At 35.2% G+C, this 21,674-nt stretch overlaps 1 protein-coding gene across 1 annotated transcript in view; it reads right to left on the bottom strand.

Moving 5' to 3' along the window:
- LOC150104469 (U6 small nuclear RNA (adenine-(43)-N(6))-methyltransferase) overlaps positions 1–21,674 on the bottom strand; it is a 64,837-nt gene that overhangs the window by 32,794 nt on the left and 10,369 nt on the right. Inside the window, exons 2-3 of the mRNA XM_090395647.1 lie at positions 9,667–9,807; positions 4,484–4,727 (exon numbers count right to left, since the gene is read on the bottom strand). Coding sequence (XP_090251773.1) covers positions 4,484–4,727; positions 9,667–9,807 — 385 coding nt within the window. The remainder of the gene's footprint in view (positions 1–4,483; positions 4,728–9,666; positions 9,808–21,674) is intronic.

The raw sequence follows: 21,674 nt of genomic DNA on the forward strand, positions 1-21,674 counted from the left end.
ACCATACCATCTGAGATTAGCTCTGCTAACGCATTCCTGGATGCTGACAATGTCAAGTTCTTTCCTAATATCCTCATTTTTAATATGATATTGCCATTGATGCCATCTGTTCACGCCTCTAATCTTTCTCAGGACTCTCATATCTGCGGTCTCTAGTCTTTGGTCAAGTGTTTTACTTCTGACCCAGCTCTCAGATCCATAAGTTAAAATTGGTTTGAACACAGTCTTGTATACAGCTAATTTAGTGTTCCGACTAATTTCTTTCTTATTCCATATGAATTTATTCAATTGACTTCCCACGATACCAGCTTTGCTGATTCTGTTGTCTATTTCTATATTTAGTTTACCATCTTCAGTAAAAATTGTGCCTAAGTAGCTGAAATGTTTTACTTGTTCCACAGGTTCTCCATTCACAACACAGTTGACATTTTCAATGATTCTGCCTATTTTCATTGTCTTTGTCTTTTTATTGCTGACCTTCATACCATATCTATTACAACAGCTATTCAATTTAGTCAGAGAATCTTGCAGACTTGTAGCGGATTTATTTAGAAGTATAACATCATCCGCATAAAGCAAAGAGCTGATATTAACATCTCCAATTTTGATATCAGGTTTAATACCACATTCCTTCATAATGTGATCCATATAGATAATGAATAACAGAGGGGATAATGTACATCCTTGTCTCACACCAGATTTAACATTAAACCATCTTCCTGTACTTCCTTCAATTCTAACTGCTGACTCACAACTCAAATAAAGACTAAGTATTGCTTGATATAATGCCCCATTGACACCATATAACTGCAGTGTATTGAATAGCTTCTCTCTTGGCACCTTGTCATATGCCTTTTCCAAATCGACAAAACTTAAATACAGATCTTTGTTACATTCCCATGCTTTCTCGACTATTTGTCGTAAAGTGAAGATCTGATCCTGACAGCCTCTATTTGGCCTGAATCCAGCTTGTTCTTCACCAAGCTTTTCTTCCACAATTCTTCTCAACCGTTTCTCAAGTATACTTGCATAGATCTTGCCAGGAACACTCAGTAGGGAAATACCTCTGTAATTCTCACATTCAGTTTTATTTCCCTTTTTATATATGGGTACTATGAGAGCTCTACTCCAATCATCGGGAATTCGTCCCTCTGTCCAGGCTTTCTGAACTATGCAGTGCAGCCACTGTAAGACTCTTATACCACCATACTTCAGCATTTCTGGTCGAATATCATCTACTCCTGCTGCCTTTCCACATTTCAAGCCTTTGATGGCTTTTTCTACTTCAAGTATGGATATGTATTCCTGACTGCATGCCTGGTCAGTGTTTTTTATCACTATGCTGTCATCACTGCTTGTTTCATTTAGCAGTTTTTCAAAGTAATTACTCCATAATTCAAGGATATCTTTTTCTCCTGTTTTCATTTCACCTTTATCATCTCTAATTCCTTTTACAGCACTCTTTCCTCCATTCCTAAGCTTCTTCAACAACCTCCAGAATATTTTGCCACCGTCTGGATATTTATTTTCTATATTCTTGCCAAAGTCCTCCCATGACTTTTGTTTAGCTAGTTTTACACACTGTTTAGCTTTCTTACATTTGTCTCTGTATTCTGTAAGAGTAAAAGCTGACTTATTTGCCAGGAACTTTTGATATGCTTTCTTCTTTTCCTTCACTGCCTCTTTAACTTCCTGTGTCCACCAGGGAGTTCTGATTTTTTTATCCTTGCACACAACCTCACCACATGCCTCTCTGGCAGAATCAATCAATGTTTCCTTCAGGGTTTGCCACTGAATCTCCAAGGTTTGATTCCTGTTCTCAAACTCTTTCATTTTCTTTTCAATAATATTTCTGTATTTTAGTCTACAGTTCACATCTGAGAGCTGCTCAACTTTTATTCGCTTTAAAACTTTCTTACATGTTATTCTTTTCAATATGAAATTCAATTTTATCCTGCTCAAGACTAAATAGTGATCACTTCCAATTTCAAATCCTCTGTACACTCTGGTGTCCTGCACCAGGGAGAAAACATCACTATCAACAATAACATAGTCAATGAGACTTTTCTTATTCCTAGCCTCTTCTCTCCATGTGAATTTGTGCACATTTTTATGTTGGAACATGGTGTTAGTAATAACCAGTCCATGTCCTGAGCAGAAATCCAACAGACATTTGCCATTATTATTAGCTTTGCTCTTTTCTCCAAATTTTCCCAAAATATTTTTGTATGTCTGACAATCATTTCCTACTCTACTATTTAGATCCCCAACAAGGACCAACTTTTCCTTTTTCATTGTGTCAGTTGCTTTTTCTAAAGCCTCAAAAAATTCCTCCACTTCCACCTTAGTAGAACCTTCTGTGAGACCATAGGCACAAATAAGTCTCATTGTCCAGTTCCCCATTCTCATATTTGCCCACATTACTCTACTTGAGACTGACTGCCATTCAAGAAGATTAGCCTCGTATTTTGTGTTGAATACTATGGCTACTCCTTCTTTTCCTTGATTGTCATTGCCTGAATATAACATTTTGTATTTATTGCTCAGAAAGATCTCACCAGTTTTGGTCTTTTTTGTTTCAGTCACCCCTATTATGTCGATCCAGTACTTATCTAATTCCTCAGCTAGCTCCATTTCTTTGCCATTCAGGCTTCTTACATTGATAGTACCGATCTTTAACTCTGGTGATGTTGAGTTGGGGTTTGTTTTCAGATTTGTTCCAGTAGCTGACTTTTCGCTGTTCGCCCTGGTTCCCTGGCGAAAACAACGGGGGGCCTTGTTTAACCAGGCGACGCCCCAGCCGGCAAGAAATTTTGTCATGTTGTACCATCATTTTTTATTTTGGTTTAACCAATAAGAATACAATTTGGTCGGCTAAATCCCAAATTGCCAGCCCATCCTCGTTCGTTCAGTATCAAAGTAGATACCCAACAGGGTGCACCACGAGAAGGTGAGGATTGGACATTAGGTCAGAAGCCCTGGTCGGTTCTCCGCATTCCTTTAAAGGCTATGTGGAGGTCTCCTCTCAGTTATACAGCTTTGACCCTTAACCACCCCATGTGTACATGTATATATTGTAAATAGTATGTATGAATTATGAAGTTTGAATAACTACTTTTAAAACATTATTAATTTACACATATTAATTCTACTTACTGTAACAAAGCAAAAGCAGTAATCAGCAAAACTTATGTATCATGGTGTTATTTTTTGGTCATGTACTTTTGCATACATCTGTTTTGTATACAAATACATGTAATGCATACTTTTATGATATGAAATTACTTTGTGCAGCAAATTTTGGTATTGACACCACATGTTTTTAGACATGTATCAAGTTTAATAAAATAAACAATATAACTTTACAAGTAAAAGTAATAACTTAGTAAGTTGTCTGACTTGCATTGTTAGGGGTACTAACTAAAGTTATATGCAAAAAAAAAAAAAAAAAAAATAGAAACAATTAATTACACATAGATGTTATCAGAATTTCACAATTGGTATATACAAACAAGTGTCCAGTAATAAAAACTTTTTAATAAAGCCTAGAAACAATGAATTACACATAGCAGATGCTATTAGAACTTTCCAGTCAGTACACATGGACAAGTCACCAGTAATAAAATATTAAAATAAAGTTAAATAAATTAAAGTTTTTATTACTGGTCACTTGTTTGTATATACCAATTGTGAAGCTCTGATAACATCTATGTGTAATTAATTGTTTCTAATTTTTTTTTTTTATAACTTTTGTTAGTACCCATAACAATGCAAGTCCAACAACTTACAAAATGAAACTCATAGGGTTATATTTTTTGGTTTATTAAACTTGTTATATGTCTAAAACATGTGGTCTCAATACTGAAAATTTTCTGCCAAACTGCTAAACCACAGAAACTTACATATTCATGGAAATCATGTTATATATTAAAGATGATTGTGATTTGGCAAAATGAAAGGTGACTATGTAGTTTTCATCCTACTGAAGACTGGCATGAATTTAGATACTGGTTGTAGAATTCTAAGTTTGGGATTCCTCCTGCTCATTAAAATGAGAAGAGGAATGGAGTGTGATATTATCAGCAAAAACTGTAGATAGGGTTTCAGATTAGTTGGAAAGAGTATAGAATGGCCATTAATTAGACAACAGATGAAAGAACAGACAATGGGATAACAAACTCATTAGCAGACTGCAATTCCAAGTACAATCAAATGATCAGAAAATGTCAAGAGAGAAACATCATCATTTAAGAAAATAAACTTTTATACAATATAAATTTTTTGGTACTGTATCAAATCGTCTCCTTAAATATTCATTTAAGGAGAGAAGTTTCTCAAACTTGAATCAACCAGTGGACCACATGTCATAGATTGCAGGTGTCTGCTGGCATGTGAAGCACAAAACCAGTGAAAACTGCAAGCAGCCCTGGAGTTTGAGAATCTTGATGTACAAAATATTTATTAAGAAAAAATAACTTCTTACTTTATTTTCTGTTTCAGCTTACAGCTTGTGTGAATAATTTTCTTTACAAATTCTACCTCCCCTCCTTCTACCAGTTTTTCATTTTCAGTTCCTAAATTTTTAGATACTGGTGGAATACAGGATGTTTGCTTAACGGGTCTTGTTGCTTGCTTTTCAAAAAATGGTGGATTGCACACACAGAAATCAAAGAATGACTCCTTCTCACTAATAATGTCTAGAAATCCATCAGCATTCACTTTCAGAACTGTTAAAAAAATAACAATATTAAAAACAACAAAAATCAATACGAAATTTATGAAATTTTACTATTATTAATAATAGTATAATGGTAGTATAATAACAATAATAATATTAGTACAGCTAATAATAATAATTAATGAAGGTAGCATGCTTATATTTTAAGAGCACCTCATGAGGTACTCAAACTACAAGCATTTTACTGTTTGTTAGCATTACTGGAGCAAAATGAAAAGAGTAAAATATCTGCATGCAGTTTATTACTACAAGTCACTTACCATCTAATCAAACCATCAAAACTCCATTTAAATCATTTAAAATTATGATCTGAAGTTAACTGACTCCTCAGGTAGTTTCTTGAAACATATGTGCTCCTTGGCATCAGATTTGTGGAGTTCATTACTTTTTTTTAACACTGGATATCGGTTCTTTATAAATGTGATGTATAACTGCATTATAGCATGAAATGATGAATATTACAAGGAAAACATAATGACATTATTGGCAAAAATAGTTTATAGTACTTAAAAAAATCCATCATCTTGGTGCACCGATTAATTTTTGTGAAGCTGACACAAATTATAGTATCATACATACTATAGCTATTTGTTGCCAGAATTTTATCATTTAACAGTAGTAACCGGTGGTGCACCTGAGTGGGGGGGGGGGACCTGCCCCTAAAGAAAAAGGAAACAACACTGGAAAGTTTCTAAAAATCTTTTCCTAATTAAAATTCATTTTTTTTATTATTTCTATACTACTTATGAATTAGCAGTCACATAAGGTGGGAATACCCTATAACTCTCGGAAATCACGGCTACTGTGAACTCAAGGTAAGCAAAGTAGTGCTGCTGCTTCATTTGTACTAGCCGAGCAAGAGGAGATCATGGGTATGGGTTGACGATCACTGCAGATGCTCAGTCACAGGTAGTATGCAATGCGTAGTGTGTATTCTCAAATCGCCTACTCAACTCAGCCCCCCCCCCCCCAAGATTAAATCCTGAGTGCGCCACTGGTAGTAACTCTCATTTACAGTTATTTAGCTATGAAATGTTGATGTTTATTCTTCCTCCTATCATTAATTTATTGATTGGTTGAGCAGACTTTCTGCTGTTAATCAGCTAAGAAATATTCATGCTTATTCTAAACTACATCATTTTCTCAATTTGTACAAAGCAGGAATTACAAGCACCTTAAACATAAATTTTATTTTGTCATTCTGCACTATGCTATGGGAAAAGAATTTTACTTTTGCTTGGAGAAGTAGTGGCAGGCCATGAAGAAATATTGAGGAAACAGTGATGCAGAAGTAACACATTTTTCATATATAAAAGTAGTAAAAATGGTATCACCATATTATTAAAATACTCAAGATCAGAAATATTCTACTGTTCTTTCACTTATTATTGCATTGAACAATTTTTCAAAGTAATTACTTCAAACAATCTGCAATTTCCCTATAGAATGTTTCGGATAAGAAAAATTGCAGAAGAGAAAGCTAACTTCAGGCCAAACAGCAAATGTTCGGGATCGGATTTTTACTCCAAAACATACAGTTGAAAAATCTGGAAATGATAATTTGATGACTTATTTCTGCAGAGAGAGAGAGAGAGACAGTGTGTGTGTGTGTGTGTCAGGAATCTCACTGTGATTGCTCTAACCTTGAGAATGTTTCAATAACTTGAGGATAAAATATTGATGATATTTTCTTTTACCTGTTATGTTGTGACAGGCCAGTCAGCTTTCAAAGTAATATGCATAACCAAAATATAAACTTAAATATTTAATTTTAGAAAGTATTTGTCTTAAAATTTATATTCATGAGTATAAGAAAACCAATCAGATCAAAACAGTGCATCTAAAAAAAATGTACAAATAAAATTCAAATATATAGGTTTTTGGGATAAGTATTTCTGTTAGTGGGAGGTTATGACTGCACTTGGAGTCATAAATAATGTTGAACTCAAGGCTGCAAAGTTACTGTCATTATTTTACTTTATAAAAGCTGACTATATTTGTAGAATATCATAGGATTTCAAATGAAATATATTGCATTATAATATTTGTTTAGAAAAAACTGTAAAATTGATTATTACTTTTAGACAGTGATTCTCAACCTATGAGGCATGCCCCCTTTGGGAGGGATACCTAAAGGGGAGGGGGGGGAGCAAAGAAAGTGGAAATCAGAGGAAAAACTGCAAAACTACTTTACTGAAACAAAAGCATTTAATGAAACTATTTATTGACACAAAAACAATATAAAAACACAAACATAAAATACACTGATCTGATCTGATTTTCCCTTTCAGTCGTTTCCAACCATAGGTGACTCTATAGGCATTGCCCACAAAGCATTCCTGGTGCGATTTTTACAGGGTAGTTCACCATTGCTTTCCCCAATCCCCCAATTTTTTTCCGGGCTCAGGGCTGGCATATGGCTGGGAAGTATTCATGACTGTATTTCATGTGTGTTCATGGGGCTGGTTTGCCTGTTCTGGGGGGAAGAAAAACCCAAGTTTCTGGGTGAAAAAACCCCCTACCTCCGTATGAGACCGGCTAACTCACCTTTATCGAAAGAGACCAGATAAAGGTTCCTCACATCACGAACGGGAATTGAACCCAGGCCTTTCTGACCAAAGGGCTTCAATCTATACTGACTGAGCTATGAGGCTCTTAAAATACACTCTGAAAATAAAATAATAAAATGTATAAAATACACTGCATTGAATAAATTAATTAAAACAAAACAATAACAATAAACCTAAAAATTAAGGGCTTCTTGGGCATGTGTTGCAGAGCAAAGCTTTTCATATGATGGTGATACACTGGAAATTGACACTCTTAGTTCTCTTTCTATATTTAACTGAGATCTATATTTTGTTTTTAAGGCAGCCACTGCAGAAAAACCCAATTTCACAAAGATAAGATGTTGGAAATGGCACGAAAAGCTGCACTTTTCTTGATTTTACATTTGGAATGATATTCTGTGAACCTGAATTTGTTGAAGTCGATGCTCCACAGTCGTCAGATGTCCCAATTAAAAATGTATCCATTTTTCTACTCTAGAAAAGATTGTTTTTATACTGTGTATCACAGTCATTGCAAATAGGAGTAAAATAACATCAACCATCGACTTCTCACTGTTGGTCACTGTTGCAATGTTACTGCCATCTTGTCATTTCAAGCCTTATTTATACTCACAGAAACATTTCCAGAACATTCAAGACTTCCCGTGATGAAATCGTGAATGTTTCTGAAAGGCTGATAATCTTCAACAGTCTGTGCAGTGACACCAGATCTATACAATTTTTGAAAGATTTGATGATATATTTAAATATGTATGAATATTTAAAAATTTTAATTAATTCCTAGTTTGTTTGTTTTGTTAACTTTTATGGGTTTTGTCAAAAAAATTGCAAGGGGAGGGGGGGCACCACATAAATTAATATTAAACATAAAAAATGGGCACACATGAAAGAAGGTTCAGAAACACTGCTTGTAGCATCATAACCATTTATCAAATTATCTATGATTTTAATTATCTATAATTCCTAGTTTGTTTTGTTAACTTTTATGGGTTTTGTCACAAGAATTGCAAAATTGCAAGGGGAGGGGGGGGAAGGGGCACCACATGAAAGAAGGTTGAGAAACACTGCTTGTAGCATCATAACCATTTATCAAATTATCTATGATTTTAAGAAGGCAAAAAAAAAAAAAAAAAAATGATGAAAAGTAAAATTGTTATTATTTTCAATTTTTCCACCAATAAAATTTTATTGTATATACTTGAATGTACCTACATGTAAAATTATGGAACCTAATAAAATTATAATAATTTGCATCTCTCAGAATGTGTGTTGTTAAGGCTCTTGACAGAATAAATATATCCAGCAAGTGAAGTCATTATTTGATTATAGTGAAGTCTTATTATAGAAGAAAATTATAGTGAAGTCTTCACTATTGAAGACTTCAGAATTCAATAAGCAAGGTGCTGATTTCACATCACATAATGAAAATCCTATACTACCTAAATCCTTTCACAAACATCCATGCTACAATGGGAATTATACCTGCAGCCTGTCTGCTGCACAATAGAACTGGTATCTATTGAGCCACCCATTCCAAATTAGTTGGAATCCAAATTCCTATCTTAAGCTCAAGTGAAACACTGCTTGTTTACTACCTGGATATGTTACAATGCAAACCCTGACTCCTTCCTGATATAGCAACATTCAACATCCATGCATCATATTTGCCAAAGAAGAAGGCTATACAGTTATAGGCAGTGTTTGGTTGTTTAGAATTAACAGTACAACTAAGGTTATTAGGCATCAATGTAAATTATTACATCTGTCAAATACTTGTGCTTTAAGGATAATTTATCTGTTTTGTGTGCGTTCATGTCTGAGTGAGTGTGAGAGAGAGAGAGCACTTAAGAGTAAAAACTATCTCTTGGGTTCAAGACAAGCTAACTTACATGAAAATGCCTACAAAAATGTTCCTAACACACTGATGGGACTGAACCCAAGGTAACATCAAAAGGCATATGCTAGACAATAATTAAAAGAAATCAAAACATAAAAGTAAAAAGAATCCATACAGTATATAATTTAGTTTTTCGGTTTCAATTTGATATCAGATGGTGGGAATAAGTTTTGAGATATTGATAAGTCAGTGTGTAGTAATTTTGGCATGCTGCCAAACCACAAAAAAAAAAAAAAAAAGTAGTTTATCCAAAGGTTATCATGACACTCACAAAAATACAGAATAATAAGTACAGTTGACTCTTGCTATAGCAAACACTACCACAACAAACCAACTGCTGAAAAGTCCTGCCTAACAACCTGCTGATACAAGAATACAGTTGATTATAAACTCTTAATGAGAATACAGTTTACTGTATTCTCATTGAGAGAGAGAGAGAGAGAATATAACTGAAAGATTACCTTCAATCTTTTCTTGCAGTCCATTTCTTTCAACATTTTTCTTAGCCCATTCAACAGCTTCCTCGCTGGTCTCAATGGCTAAAAACTTCCAGCCATTTTTTTTACAACCAAGCAATGGATAAATGCAACATGGCCCAGTACCTGTAATGCAGAATGTGAGCAGAGCAATAAGGAGATTACAGTTCATAATAATAATAATAATAATAAAATAAAATTAAAATACTATTTACTAGTGAACAGAAAAGAATTTATGATTCAAACATTCAGATCACTGACAAACTCAACTCTTATATGCATTTATATGCTTGACAATGTAAACACTGCCAAGAATCCATAACTTATTTTAATGGTATTACAACACCAAACCAACTACATTATAAAAAAGATGTTTATTAACTGGCTTATATTTCGCTCCATTTCAAACCAGCATTTTCAAAGCACACATTACACGTTACAGTTAACGCACAACAACAAGTAAGTGAAACAAATCAAACTGTAACGGACAAAAGATCTGAAGTCCTAATCTGGCACCATCTAATGTTTTAAAAAAGAAGTAGTACAGTTATGTGTGAGTTGATCTGAAGATAAGTCTACCAAATTTTTGACAAATTGATGTAATCATACTTATTTAGGTTAGGAGAATGCTTCATAGCCATGGCTAATTCTAAAAGTAATCTTTCTGACCTGTAACGACTTCTATAAAGCACATTTCTTTTCTTCCATCTAATCCTGTGTCAAGGGATGTCCAAAGAATGGTCTGCCAGTCCAGACTTGTCATAATAATGGTAGCGAATGTATTTTTTTTTGTGTGTTTTCCAAATCTGTCTGTCCATACTAGGTCAAGTCACAGTCACATGGAATTTCATATACTCCAGAATATGCCAGGGGATGGAGTTTATAAAAGTAATTCATTTGGTGAATAGGAATAGTGGGCCATGTAGTATTTTATTTATTTTGAAGGAGCTGTAGACAGGAAAGTATAGAAAAGATATTTAAAGTTTAGTGGAAAGAGCTGGAATTTTATCCTTAGGAGAGTTGATCAGAGTAGCTAATTTAACATGTGGTTTGAACGGTGCAAAGGTTATATTTTATTAGTACTTTCACTATACTTTCAGATGTACCCCGGATACATGGAATAGTGGTGTTTCGTTCTTGTGTGTTTAAGGAGGGGGAAGTAAGAGGGCCATGTAGTATTTTATTTATTTTGAAGGAGCTGTAGACAGGAAAGTATAGAGAAGATATTTAAAGTTTAGTGGAAAGAGCTGTATCATTAGAACAAATAGCCCTAGTCCTATGTGTAAATGTTTTAAGTATAACATACTGATGAGATGGATAATGATGTGATTGTTTATGTAGATATCTTCCTGTGTATGTTGATTTTCTATGAATGGAAAAAGAGTGAACTATCCGAAAGTCAAGTGACTAATGTGTCAAGAAAAGGCAAACAGTTTATTAGATTTTTGTTCTACTATGAAGTAAATTTTGGGTGTTGGCTGTTTAGGTAGGTAACAAAAGAATCCAAGGTGTCTTGTACATAGCAAACACATAATCAATGAAGCATAACCACACTAAAAGCTTGTATGTAGCTGAGGTAAGTATTTTGTTTTCAAAGTGTTCCATGTAAAATTAAAAGAGGGGAAAAAGTGAGGAGAACCCATAGCAGTACCATTAGTCTGGGTTAGATTTTTCCTTGCCACCACATAAAGTAACCTGCATGCATAGTAAATCTGAACAATTTCCTCTGAAGATATCACAAAGGAAATTAGACTTTATTAATTCTAGCATTTCTATCAATGGCATATAAGCAAATAAAAATATGACATCGAAACTAACAATTATGTCTGTGTTTTTAAGGATGTGATTTTTACCTAGTAATTTGAAATGAACAAAATTTTTTTATAAAAGTAGAGGATTTGCCTGTAAGTGGGCAAGCGACTTAGCTAACTGTTGAGGAAGTTTATAAGTAGGACTGTCTATGCTATCAACTATAGTATGAATATTAGATTTGTGGAGTTTAGGAACCCCATAAATATGGAGTGGTTAAACATGAACAGGCTTTATTTTGTTGATGATTTCTTTGAGCCAAGAAGTCTTTTTTTTTTTCCAATATTTTGGTAAGTAGAATTGTCACTTAGGTGATACTGGATTTTTTTTGTGTAATCCTCTTCATTCATGACAATTATGGCAATACCCTTATCAGCTTGTGTCCATTATAATTTGAATCATTACTTACTCACTATCATGTGTTAACTGTACAATGTAATAAATTAAAGATGCCAAGAAATTATAATCTTAGTTTAATCCTTTATCCACGTGTAAGCAAACAATTTTAAAAAAAAGGGCTAGAAATTTTAGGACTAATGGTACTGCTTCATCATCACAGATCCATTATTCACACACAAGCCATCATTCACACAACCTATCACACTTATCCTTAAACTCATTCACTGATGAAGCACCCACAAGCAACTCTGGCAACCCATTCCGTCCACTGACCACCCTCTAAGCAAAAAACCTAGTCCTAACCACACTATTACACAACTTCCAATGGTGACCTCTTGTTCTCTCTCTACTTGCCATGTTACTGAAAAAAAAAGTCTTTAGTGTCAATCCTATAAAATCCCTTTAATAACTTAAATGCTTCCATCATGTTTCTTCTTTTCCATCTATCAGCTAAATTTTGAAACCTACAGACTGTTAATCTATTCTCATAGGGAGCATTCCACAGACCTACCACATCATTATCACTTGCCTCTGGATCCTCTCCACAACTTCATCATCATGGAATTCAGGAGCCCAGATCTGTTCACAGTAGTCCAACCTTATTAAAGCCTTATATAGAGGAACAATAACCTCTATGTCCCTGTTTGTTAGTGTATTCTTCATCTGATGTGCTGTTTTAGTTATCTTCGCAATATGCCCTCCAAATTGCAACGCCTGTCTATAATCACACCCAAGACCCTGGCCTTATCAGTTTCCTGCAGTTCAGTTCTATCAATATAGTACACGGCTTCTGATCTCTTCCCAAAGTGCATCACCTTACACTTGGCCACATTAAACTGGCAGCCATTTACCTTTGCCCATACTGCTAGTCTGTTTAAGTCTTCTTGCAGGATCTCTGCATTACCTTCATTTACCACTGCTCTTCCCAGTTTACCATTGTCAGCAAACAACTGACATTGCTAACAAACAAACTTCTGGACTCAATTCCTCCATAAACCACTCTGATATCTTTCCATCAGCCACTCTCTAATCCAAATCACCAGATTCATATCCATCCCCATTTGCTTCAATTTATGCAATATAGTTCTATATGGAATCTTGTCAAATGCTTCTTTTGCAAAGTTTAGCAATATTACTGACTAGCCATTTCCTTTATCCAACTCCACTGCTACTTGATTATAAAAAATAAGCAGATTACTAAGGCAAGTTCTACCCTTCAGAAAACCATGTTATCCCTTATAAAGCATCATATTCCTATCCACCCAATCTTGAATTCTGTTTTTCACCAATTTCTCCATTACCTTAACTACCATCACTGAGATGCTGATTGAGCTATAATTTGCAACTTCTATCTTGGAGCTTCCTTTATGCAATGGGACTATTTTCTCCTCTTACTACTCCACTGGCACCTTCCCACTACTCAGGCTTAAATTAAACAGCTTGGTCAGAGGAGCTGTTAATTCCCTTGCACCTTCTCGTAATACCACAGGATGATGTGCCATCTAATCCGTGGCTGTGATCGTATTGAGGTTCTGCAATATTTTAGGCACCTCCACTTCTTCAACCTCTATTCTGCTATCAGGCAACATGACATCTTGCATTGCAATGTCACCAACTAGATGGTAAACCCTTGTAAAATGCTCAGTAATTCAACTATTTGGTTTGGTTCTGTTACCTCCTCATTATCAGAACATTTTAAAGTCATCCTTCCATGGTCATTCCTCCTTTTACTTGCCACATGGTAAAAGAACTCCTTTTGGTTTCTTGCCTGCACTTTATACCTACTCATGGACATGCTGATCACTTTTTTTCTTTATAATCTCTCCATAACCTTTTCTTTGTATGCAACTCCTGCTTAATGGATGATTAGCTGGATTAAATTAGTTGGTTAGCTTCAGCTAGTCATCCATCTAACCAACTAATCTAATCCAGCTAATCATCCATTAAGCAGGAGTTGCATACAAAGAAAAGGTTATGGAGAGATTATAAAGAAAAAAAAGTGATCAGCATGTTTCAGGTAGGACTTGGATTAATCAGGTAGGACTTGGATGATTAGCTTCAGCTAGCCATCCATCTAATCATCCAAGTCCTACCTGATTAATACAAAATTCTGCATGTCTGCCAATCTCCCAGATCAAGAATACATGATCACTTATATTTCTCCATTACCTTAACTACCATCACTGAGATGCTGATTGGTCTATAATTTGCTACTTCTATCTTGGAGCTTCCTTTATGCAATGGGACTATTTTCTCCTCTTACTACTCCATTGGCACCTTCCCGCTACTGAGGCTTAAATTAAACAGCTTGGTCAGAGGAGCTGTTAATTCCCTTGCACCTTCTCGTAATACACAGGATTATGTGGCATCTAATCCGTGGCTGTGATCGTATTGAGGTTGCTGGCAACCAGTCTAACTATGCTGCCTTTGAGCAAAGGCAGCATAGTTAGACTGGTTAATGTTAAGTTCTCTGATGCAATGATCAGATCCAGCACTCTTGAACCTTGTGTCCCCTCCATTACATGTTGCCTCAGTTAATTATCTCTCAGCAGCTGTATAAATTTCATTCCCATCTCTGCATGTGACCATTCCTTTTCTCACTCTGTGTTCCCATAGTTGGAATCCCCCATAATAATAATTACTCGACCTGTACTCATCACAATAATTTGCAAGTGCACAACATCTACATTCTCCTGTATACCACCTGGATTATAGCAGCAACCAATTACATATTTAGTCCTGTTGGCCTCTATCTCACACCAGATAGCTTCAAATGAACTGCCCTCTGAATCCCTGATGTACTTCTAATCTTTTTGACTTTAATTCCTCTGCTCTCATTCCTGTGACCATATCACCATTTTGGAGGTTTAATGGAGTAGTGACTGACGTCCTCCCAGCATTTAAGCCTTAGCACACTGACCATGCCTATAACGTTTGGCCAAGCTGTGCTAACCAATATCAAAAACTCCTCAATCTTATTTCAAATACTTTTGGCATCAGTATACATAAACTGCAATACCCCCTTTCATCCCACACCCTCCTTTACACCTTGTGTTACTTAGCTGACTAAAGTTAATTTGCATCATGTGATCACCCTCCCACTTACTAACTTCTACGCACCTGCTTTCCCCACTAAACATACTAGTTTCTTTGAATTTCTCACCTTTGCTTCCTCTTCATTCATTCCTCCTGTATTCTTTATAACAATCTTCCTTTGCTGGTAATTTCCAATAATTATAATTCATTATTTAAATCTAAAGTAAATCTTTTGTCCATAACTTTGACCAACTAACAAAACTTATATGCTGCATATTCTAGAGTTGTTTTTTTTTTATTATTATTATTTTATTTTTTTTATATACATTCATAAGCAAACTTCATCATGTTTGTTCATTATCTTGAAATAATACAAGAATGAATGAAATACTTTTGATGAAACTTAGCATTTAAGGCTAAGAAAAACTGCCAAGCAAATAGAATTTTTGTAAAAATTAAAAAAACAATAATTAACTCTGTACAATTTTTTAATAATAATTCTATCTAGGAAAGGCTGTAAAACTACAATACATTAATACTGGGTGAGCTAAAGCTTAGATAATCCTGAAATCTTGTTATAGAAACCAGTGATGAAATGAAACTCCTTGGCACATTCTCAAAACACATGGTGATTAAGTTATTAAGGAATTAAGTCATTAAAATATCATTAAGTCCCACAGTCTTATTAACATCTAGTTTGTTCAATTCCACGTATACCCCTTGTCCACTCACAGTCAGTCTCCTCCACCTCTTCCATTTCTCAAACTCCACATGATGTCACATTCACAAAAATGGAATACAGTAATACCCTACCTTACAATGCTTCACTTCACAACAATCTGCTCACAAAATGCTTTTCAGTATGACTACTCCCCCCATTTATATGATGCTGCATTTACTAATATGATGCTTTTCAATTAAGACTAAGCCCGTTTTGTACAATGCAGAATTTTCTCATACAACACTTTTCAATTATGACTAAGCATTTGCTCTTATGATGGTTTTAGCGATATGATGCTCTGATGAATCAACAGATGCACAGTATTCATGAACACAGCATATGTATTACATCATTGCTAGCCACATCTCTGTGAATTATAATCATCATCATCAAATTCCTGCCATGTACCCTCAAGGGGTGTACAGGATATGACAGTACTACATGAAAAAAATACATCATTACTAACTTCCTATCTACAATTTTCCTCCAAATCAGTCTGTTACTTGTCAAGACTCCAACATTATCATATCTTATATTTCTATCGTCTAAGGCACTTTGTACAGTATCAATCCACCTATATCTTGGTCTTCCTGGTAGAGAACACTTGTTTTGCTAATCTTTCCTCTCCCATTCTATTTAAGTGACCATACCACCTGAGATTAGCTCTGCTAACGCATTCCTGGATGCTGACAATGTCAAGTTCTTTCCTAATATCCTCATTTTTAATATGATATTGCCATTGATGCCATCTGTACATGCCTCTAATCTTTCTCAGGACTCTCATATCTGCGGTCTCTAGTCTTTGGTCAAGTGTTTTACTTCTGGTTTCAACACTGTCTTGTATACAGCTAATTTAGTGTTCTGACTAATTTCTTTCTTATTCCATATGAATTTATTCAATTGACTTCCCACCATACCAGCTTTGCTGATTCTGTTGTCTATTTCTATATTTAATTTACCATCTTCAGTAAAAATCGTGCCTAAGTTGCTGAAATGTTTTACTTGTTCCACAGGTTCTCCATTCACAACACAGTTGACATTTTCAATGATTCTGCCTATTTTCATTGTCTTTGTCTTTTTATTGCTGACCTTCATACCATATCTATTACAACAGCTATTCAATTTAGTCAGAGAATCTTGCAGACTTGTAGCAGATTTATTTAGAAGTATAACATCATCCGCATAAAGCAAAGAGCTAACATTAACATCTCCAATTTTGATATCAGATTTAATACCACATTCCTTCATAATGTGATCCATATAGATAATGAATAACAGAGGGGATAATGTACATCCTTGTCTCACACCAGATTTAACATTAAACCATCTTCCTGTACTTCCTTCAATTCTAACTGCTGACTCACAACTCAAATAAAGACTAAGTATTGCTTGATATAATGCCCCATTGACACCATATAACTGCAGCGTATTGAAGAGCTTCTCTCTTGGCACCTTGTCATATGCCTTTTCCAAATCGACAAAACTTAAATACAGATCTTTGTTGTATTCCTATGCTTTCTCGACTATTTGTCGTAAAGTGAAGATCTGATCCTGACAGCCTCTATTTGGCCTGAATCCAGCTTGTTCTTCACCAAGCTTTTCTTCCACAATTCTTCTCAACCATTTCTCAAGTATACTTGCATAGATCTTGCCAGGAACACTCAGTAGGGAAATACCTCTGTAATTCTCACATTCAGTTTTATTTCCCTTTTTATATATGGGTACTATGAGAGCTCTACTCCAATCATTGGGAATTCGTCCCTCTGTCCAGGCTTTCTGAACTATGCAGTGCAGCCACTGTAAGACTCTTATACCACCATACTTCAGCATTTCTGGTCAAATATCATCTACTCCTGCTGCCTTTCCACATTTCAAGCCTTTGATGGCTTTTTCTACTTCAAGTATGGATATGTATTCGTGACTGCATGCCTGGTCAGTGTTTTTTATCACTGTGTTGTCATCACTGCTTGTTTCATTTAGCAGTTTTTCAAAGTAATTACTCCATACTTCAAGGATATCTTTTTCTCCTGTTTTCATGTCACCTTTATCATCTCCTTTTACAGCACTCTTTCCTCCATTCCTAAGCGTCTTCAACAACCTCCAGAAAATTTTGCCACCTTCTTGATATTTATTTTCTATATTCTTGCCAAAGTCCTCCCATGACTTTTGTTTAGCTAGTTTTACACACTGTTTAGCTTTCTTACATTTGTCTCTGTATTCTGTAAGAGTAAAAGCTGACTTATTTGCCAGGAACTTTTGATATGCTTTCTTCTTTTCCTTCACTGCCTCTTTAACTTCCTGTGTCCACCAGGGAGTTCTGATTTTTTAATCCTTGCACACAACCGCACCACATGCCTCTCTGGCAGAATCAATCAATGTTTTCTTCAGAGTTTGCCACTGAATCTCCAAGGTTTGATTCCTGTTCTCAAACTCTTTCATTTTCTTTTCAATAATCTTTCTGTATTTTAGTCTACAGTTCACATCTGAGAGTGCTCAACTTTTATTCGCTTTTAAACTTTCTTACATGTTATTCTTTTCAATATGAAATTCAATTTTATCCTGCTCAAGACTAAATAGTGATCACTTCCAATTTCAAATCCTCTGTACACTCTGGTGTCCTGCACCAGGGAGAAAACATCACTATCAACAATAACATAGTCAATGAGACGTTTCTTATTCCTAGCCTCTTCTCTCCATGTGAATTTGTGCACATTTTTATGTTGGAACATGGTGTTAGTAATAACCAGGCCATGTAGTGAGCAGAAATCCAACAGATATTTGCCATTATTATTAGCTTTGCTCTTTTCTCCAAATTTTCCCAAAATATTTTTGTATGTCTCACAATCATTTCCTACTCTGCTATTTAGATCCCCAACAAGGACCAACTTTTCCTTTTTCATTGTGTCAGTTGCTTTTTCTAAAGCCTCAAAAAACTCCTCCACTTCTACCTTAGTAGAACCTTCTGTGGGACCATAGGCACAAATAAGTCTCATTGTCCAGTTCCCCATTCTCATATTTGCCCACATTACTCTACTTGAGACTGACTGCCATTCAAGAAGATTAGCCTCATATTTTGTGTTGAATACTATGGCTACTCCTTTTTTTCCTTGATTGTCATTGCCTGAATATAACATTTTGTATTTATTGCTCAGAAAGATCTCACCAGTTTTGGTCTTTTTTGTTTCAGTCACTCCTATTATGTCGATCTGGTACTTATCTAATTCCTCAGCTAGCTCCATTTCTTTGCCATTCAGGCTTCTTACATTGATAGTACCGATCTTTAACTCTGGTGATGTGGAGTTGGGGTTTGTTTTCAGATTTGTTCCAGTAGCTGACTTTTCGCTGTTCGCCCTGGCTCCCTGGCGAAAACAACGGGGGCCTTGTTTAACTGGGCGACGCCCCAGCTGGCATGAAATTTTGTCATGTTGTACCATCATTTTTTATTTTGGTTTAACCAATAAGAATACAATTTGGTCGGCTAAATCCCAAATTGCCAGCCCATCCTCGTTCGTTCAGTATCAACGTAGATAACCAACAGGGTGCACCACGAGAAGGTGAGGATTGGACATTAGGTCAGAAGCCCTGGTCGGTTCTCTGCATTCCTTTAAAGGCTATGTGGAGATCTCCTCTCAGTTATACAGCTTTGACCCTTAAGCACCCCTGTGAATTATAAACTGTTTATAACTATTCTTTTATTTTAATGTTGTGAATAATGGCAGATAAAATTCAAAATAAGGATTGTTGCTTCCCGTGATGAAAAGAAGAAGATGCATAAACCTATTACATTAAATACTAAGATAAAAATTATTACACTTAGTGATGATGATATAATGAACACCGAGATAGGCCACAGGCTAAACTTACTTCACAGTACTGTTGTTACAGTAGTTTAAAACAAAGATGAAGTTCTTAGTGAAGTGAAAAGTACTCCCACAGTTAATACCTACAGTTATCCATAAACCTAACAAATCTTAATGCCAAAATGGAAAAACTTTTAATGGTGCAGATTGATGACCACACCACTAAGCCCGTTTTGTACAATCAAGAATTTTCTCATAAGCATTTGCTTATGAAAAATTATTTTAAATGTTTTCCTTGTATATGACATACATAAATGCTTCTTTATATCATTTATGCACATATATGACTGCTTAAAAACATTACGAAACCAATACATGCATCTACAAATAATAAAAAAAGAAGTGACTTCTTACTTGCTCAGATCCATTCTAGCACTCATAACTCTCCCTTCAGCAGCAGCCTTTCCAAATAACTCACACCAAAAACCATCTTTCCTAATATCCTCGTTTTTAATATGATATTGTCATTGATGCCATCTGTTCATGCCTCAAATCTTTCTCAGGGGACTCTCATATCTGCAGTCTCTAGTCTTTGGTCAAGTGTTTTACTTCTGACCCAGCTCTCAGATCCATACGTAAAAACTGATTTGAACACTGTCTTGTATACAGCTTATTTAGTGTTCCGACTCCGACTAATTTCTCTCTTATTTTATTTGAATTTATTCAATTGACTTCCTACCATACCAGCTTTGTTGATTCTATTGTCTATTTTCATATTTAATTTACCGTCTTCAATAAAAATCGTGCTTAAGTAGCTGAAATGTTTTACTTGTTCCACAAGTTCTCCATTCACAATGAAGTTGACATTTTCAATGCTTCTGCCTATTTTCATTATTTTGTCTTGTTATTGCTGACTTTCATACCATATCTATTACAACATTTATTCAATTTAGTCAGGGAATCTTGCAGACTTATTGCAAATTTATTTAGAAGTATAACATTGTTGGCATAAAGTTGGAGGTGTCCTCCCGCGACGAGTCTTCAGACTCCTTGGAGGTGTCAGGAATAATAATAATAAAGCAAAGAGTTGACATTAACATCTGCAATTTTGATATCAGGTTTAATACCACTTTACTTCATAATATGATCCATATAGATAATGAATAACAAAGGGGATAATGTACATCTTTGTGTGCACCAGATTTAACATAAAACCATCTTCATGTACTTCCTTCAATTCTAACTGCTGACTTACAACTCAAATAAAGACGAAGTATTGCTTGATATAATGCCCCATTGACACCATATAACTGTAGCATATTGAATAGCTTCTCTCTTGGCACCTTGTCATACGTCTTTTCCAGATCTACAAAACTTAAATACAGATCTTTGTTATATTCCCATGAGTTCTCGACTATATGTCGTAAAGTGAAGATCTGATCCTGACAGCCTCTATCTGGCCTGAATCCAGCTTGTTCTTCACCAAGCTTTTCTTCCACAATCCTTCTCAACCATTTCTCAAGTATACTTGCATAAATCTTACCAGGAACACTCAGTACGGAAATACCTCTGTAATTCTCAAATTCAGTTTTATTTCCCTTTTTATATATATGTGTATTATGAGAGCTCTACCGCAATCATCGAGAATTCGTCCCTCTGTCAAGGCCTTCTGAACTATGCAGTGCAGCCATCGTAAGACTTTTATACCTCCATGCTTCAGCCTTTTTGGTCTAATATCATCTATTCTTGCTGCCTTTCCGCATTTCAAGGCTTTTTCTACTTTAAGTATGGATATGTATTCCTCAATTTAGTGAGGGAATCTTGCAGACTTCTAGTGGATTTATTTAGAAGTATAACATTGTTGGCATAAAGCAAAGAGCTGACATTAACATCTCCAATTTTGATGTGTGATCAAAATACCTGTTGAGTTTTTTTTTTTTTTTTTTTTTTTATCACAGTGCTATCACTGCTCATTTCATTTAGCAATTTTTCGAAGTAATTACTCCATATCTTGTTCTCCAGTTTTCATGTCACCTTTATCATCTCTAATTCCTCCATTTATGAGCTTCTTCAACAACCTCCAGAATATCTTGCCACCCTCTTGATATTTATTTCTATGTTCTTACCAAAGTCTTCCCATGACTTTTGTTTAGCTAGTTTTACACAGTGTTTAGCTTTCTTACATTTGTCTCTGTATTCTCTAAGAGCACAAGCTGACTTATTTGCCA

Source organism: Typopeltis vanoorti, chromosome 7 (assembly GCF_054136105.1).
Source record: "Typopeltis vanoorti isolate ZY-2024b chromosome 7, IOZ_Tvanoo_1.0, whole genome shotgun sequence".
In the NCBI taxonomy this organism is placed as follows: domain Eukaryota; kingdom Metazoa; phylum Arthropoda; class Arachnida; order Uropygi; family Thelyphonidae; genus Typopeltis; species Typopeltis vanoorti.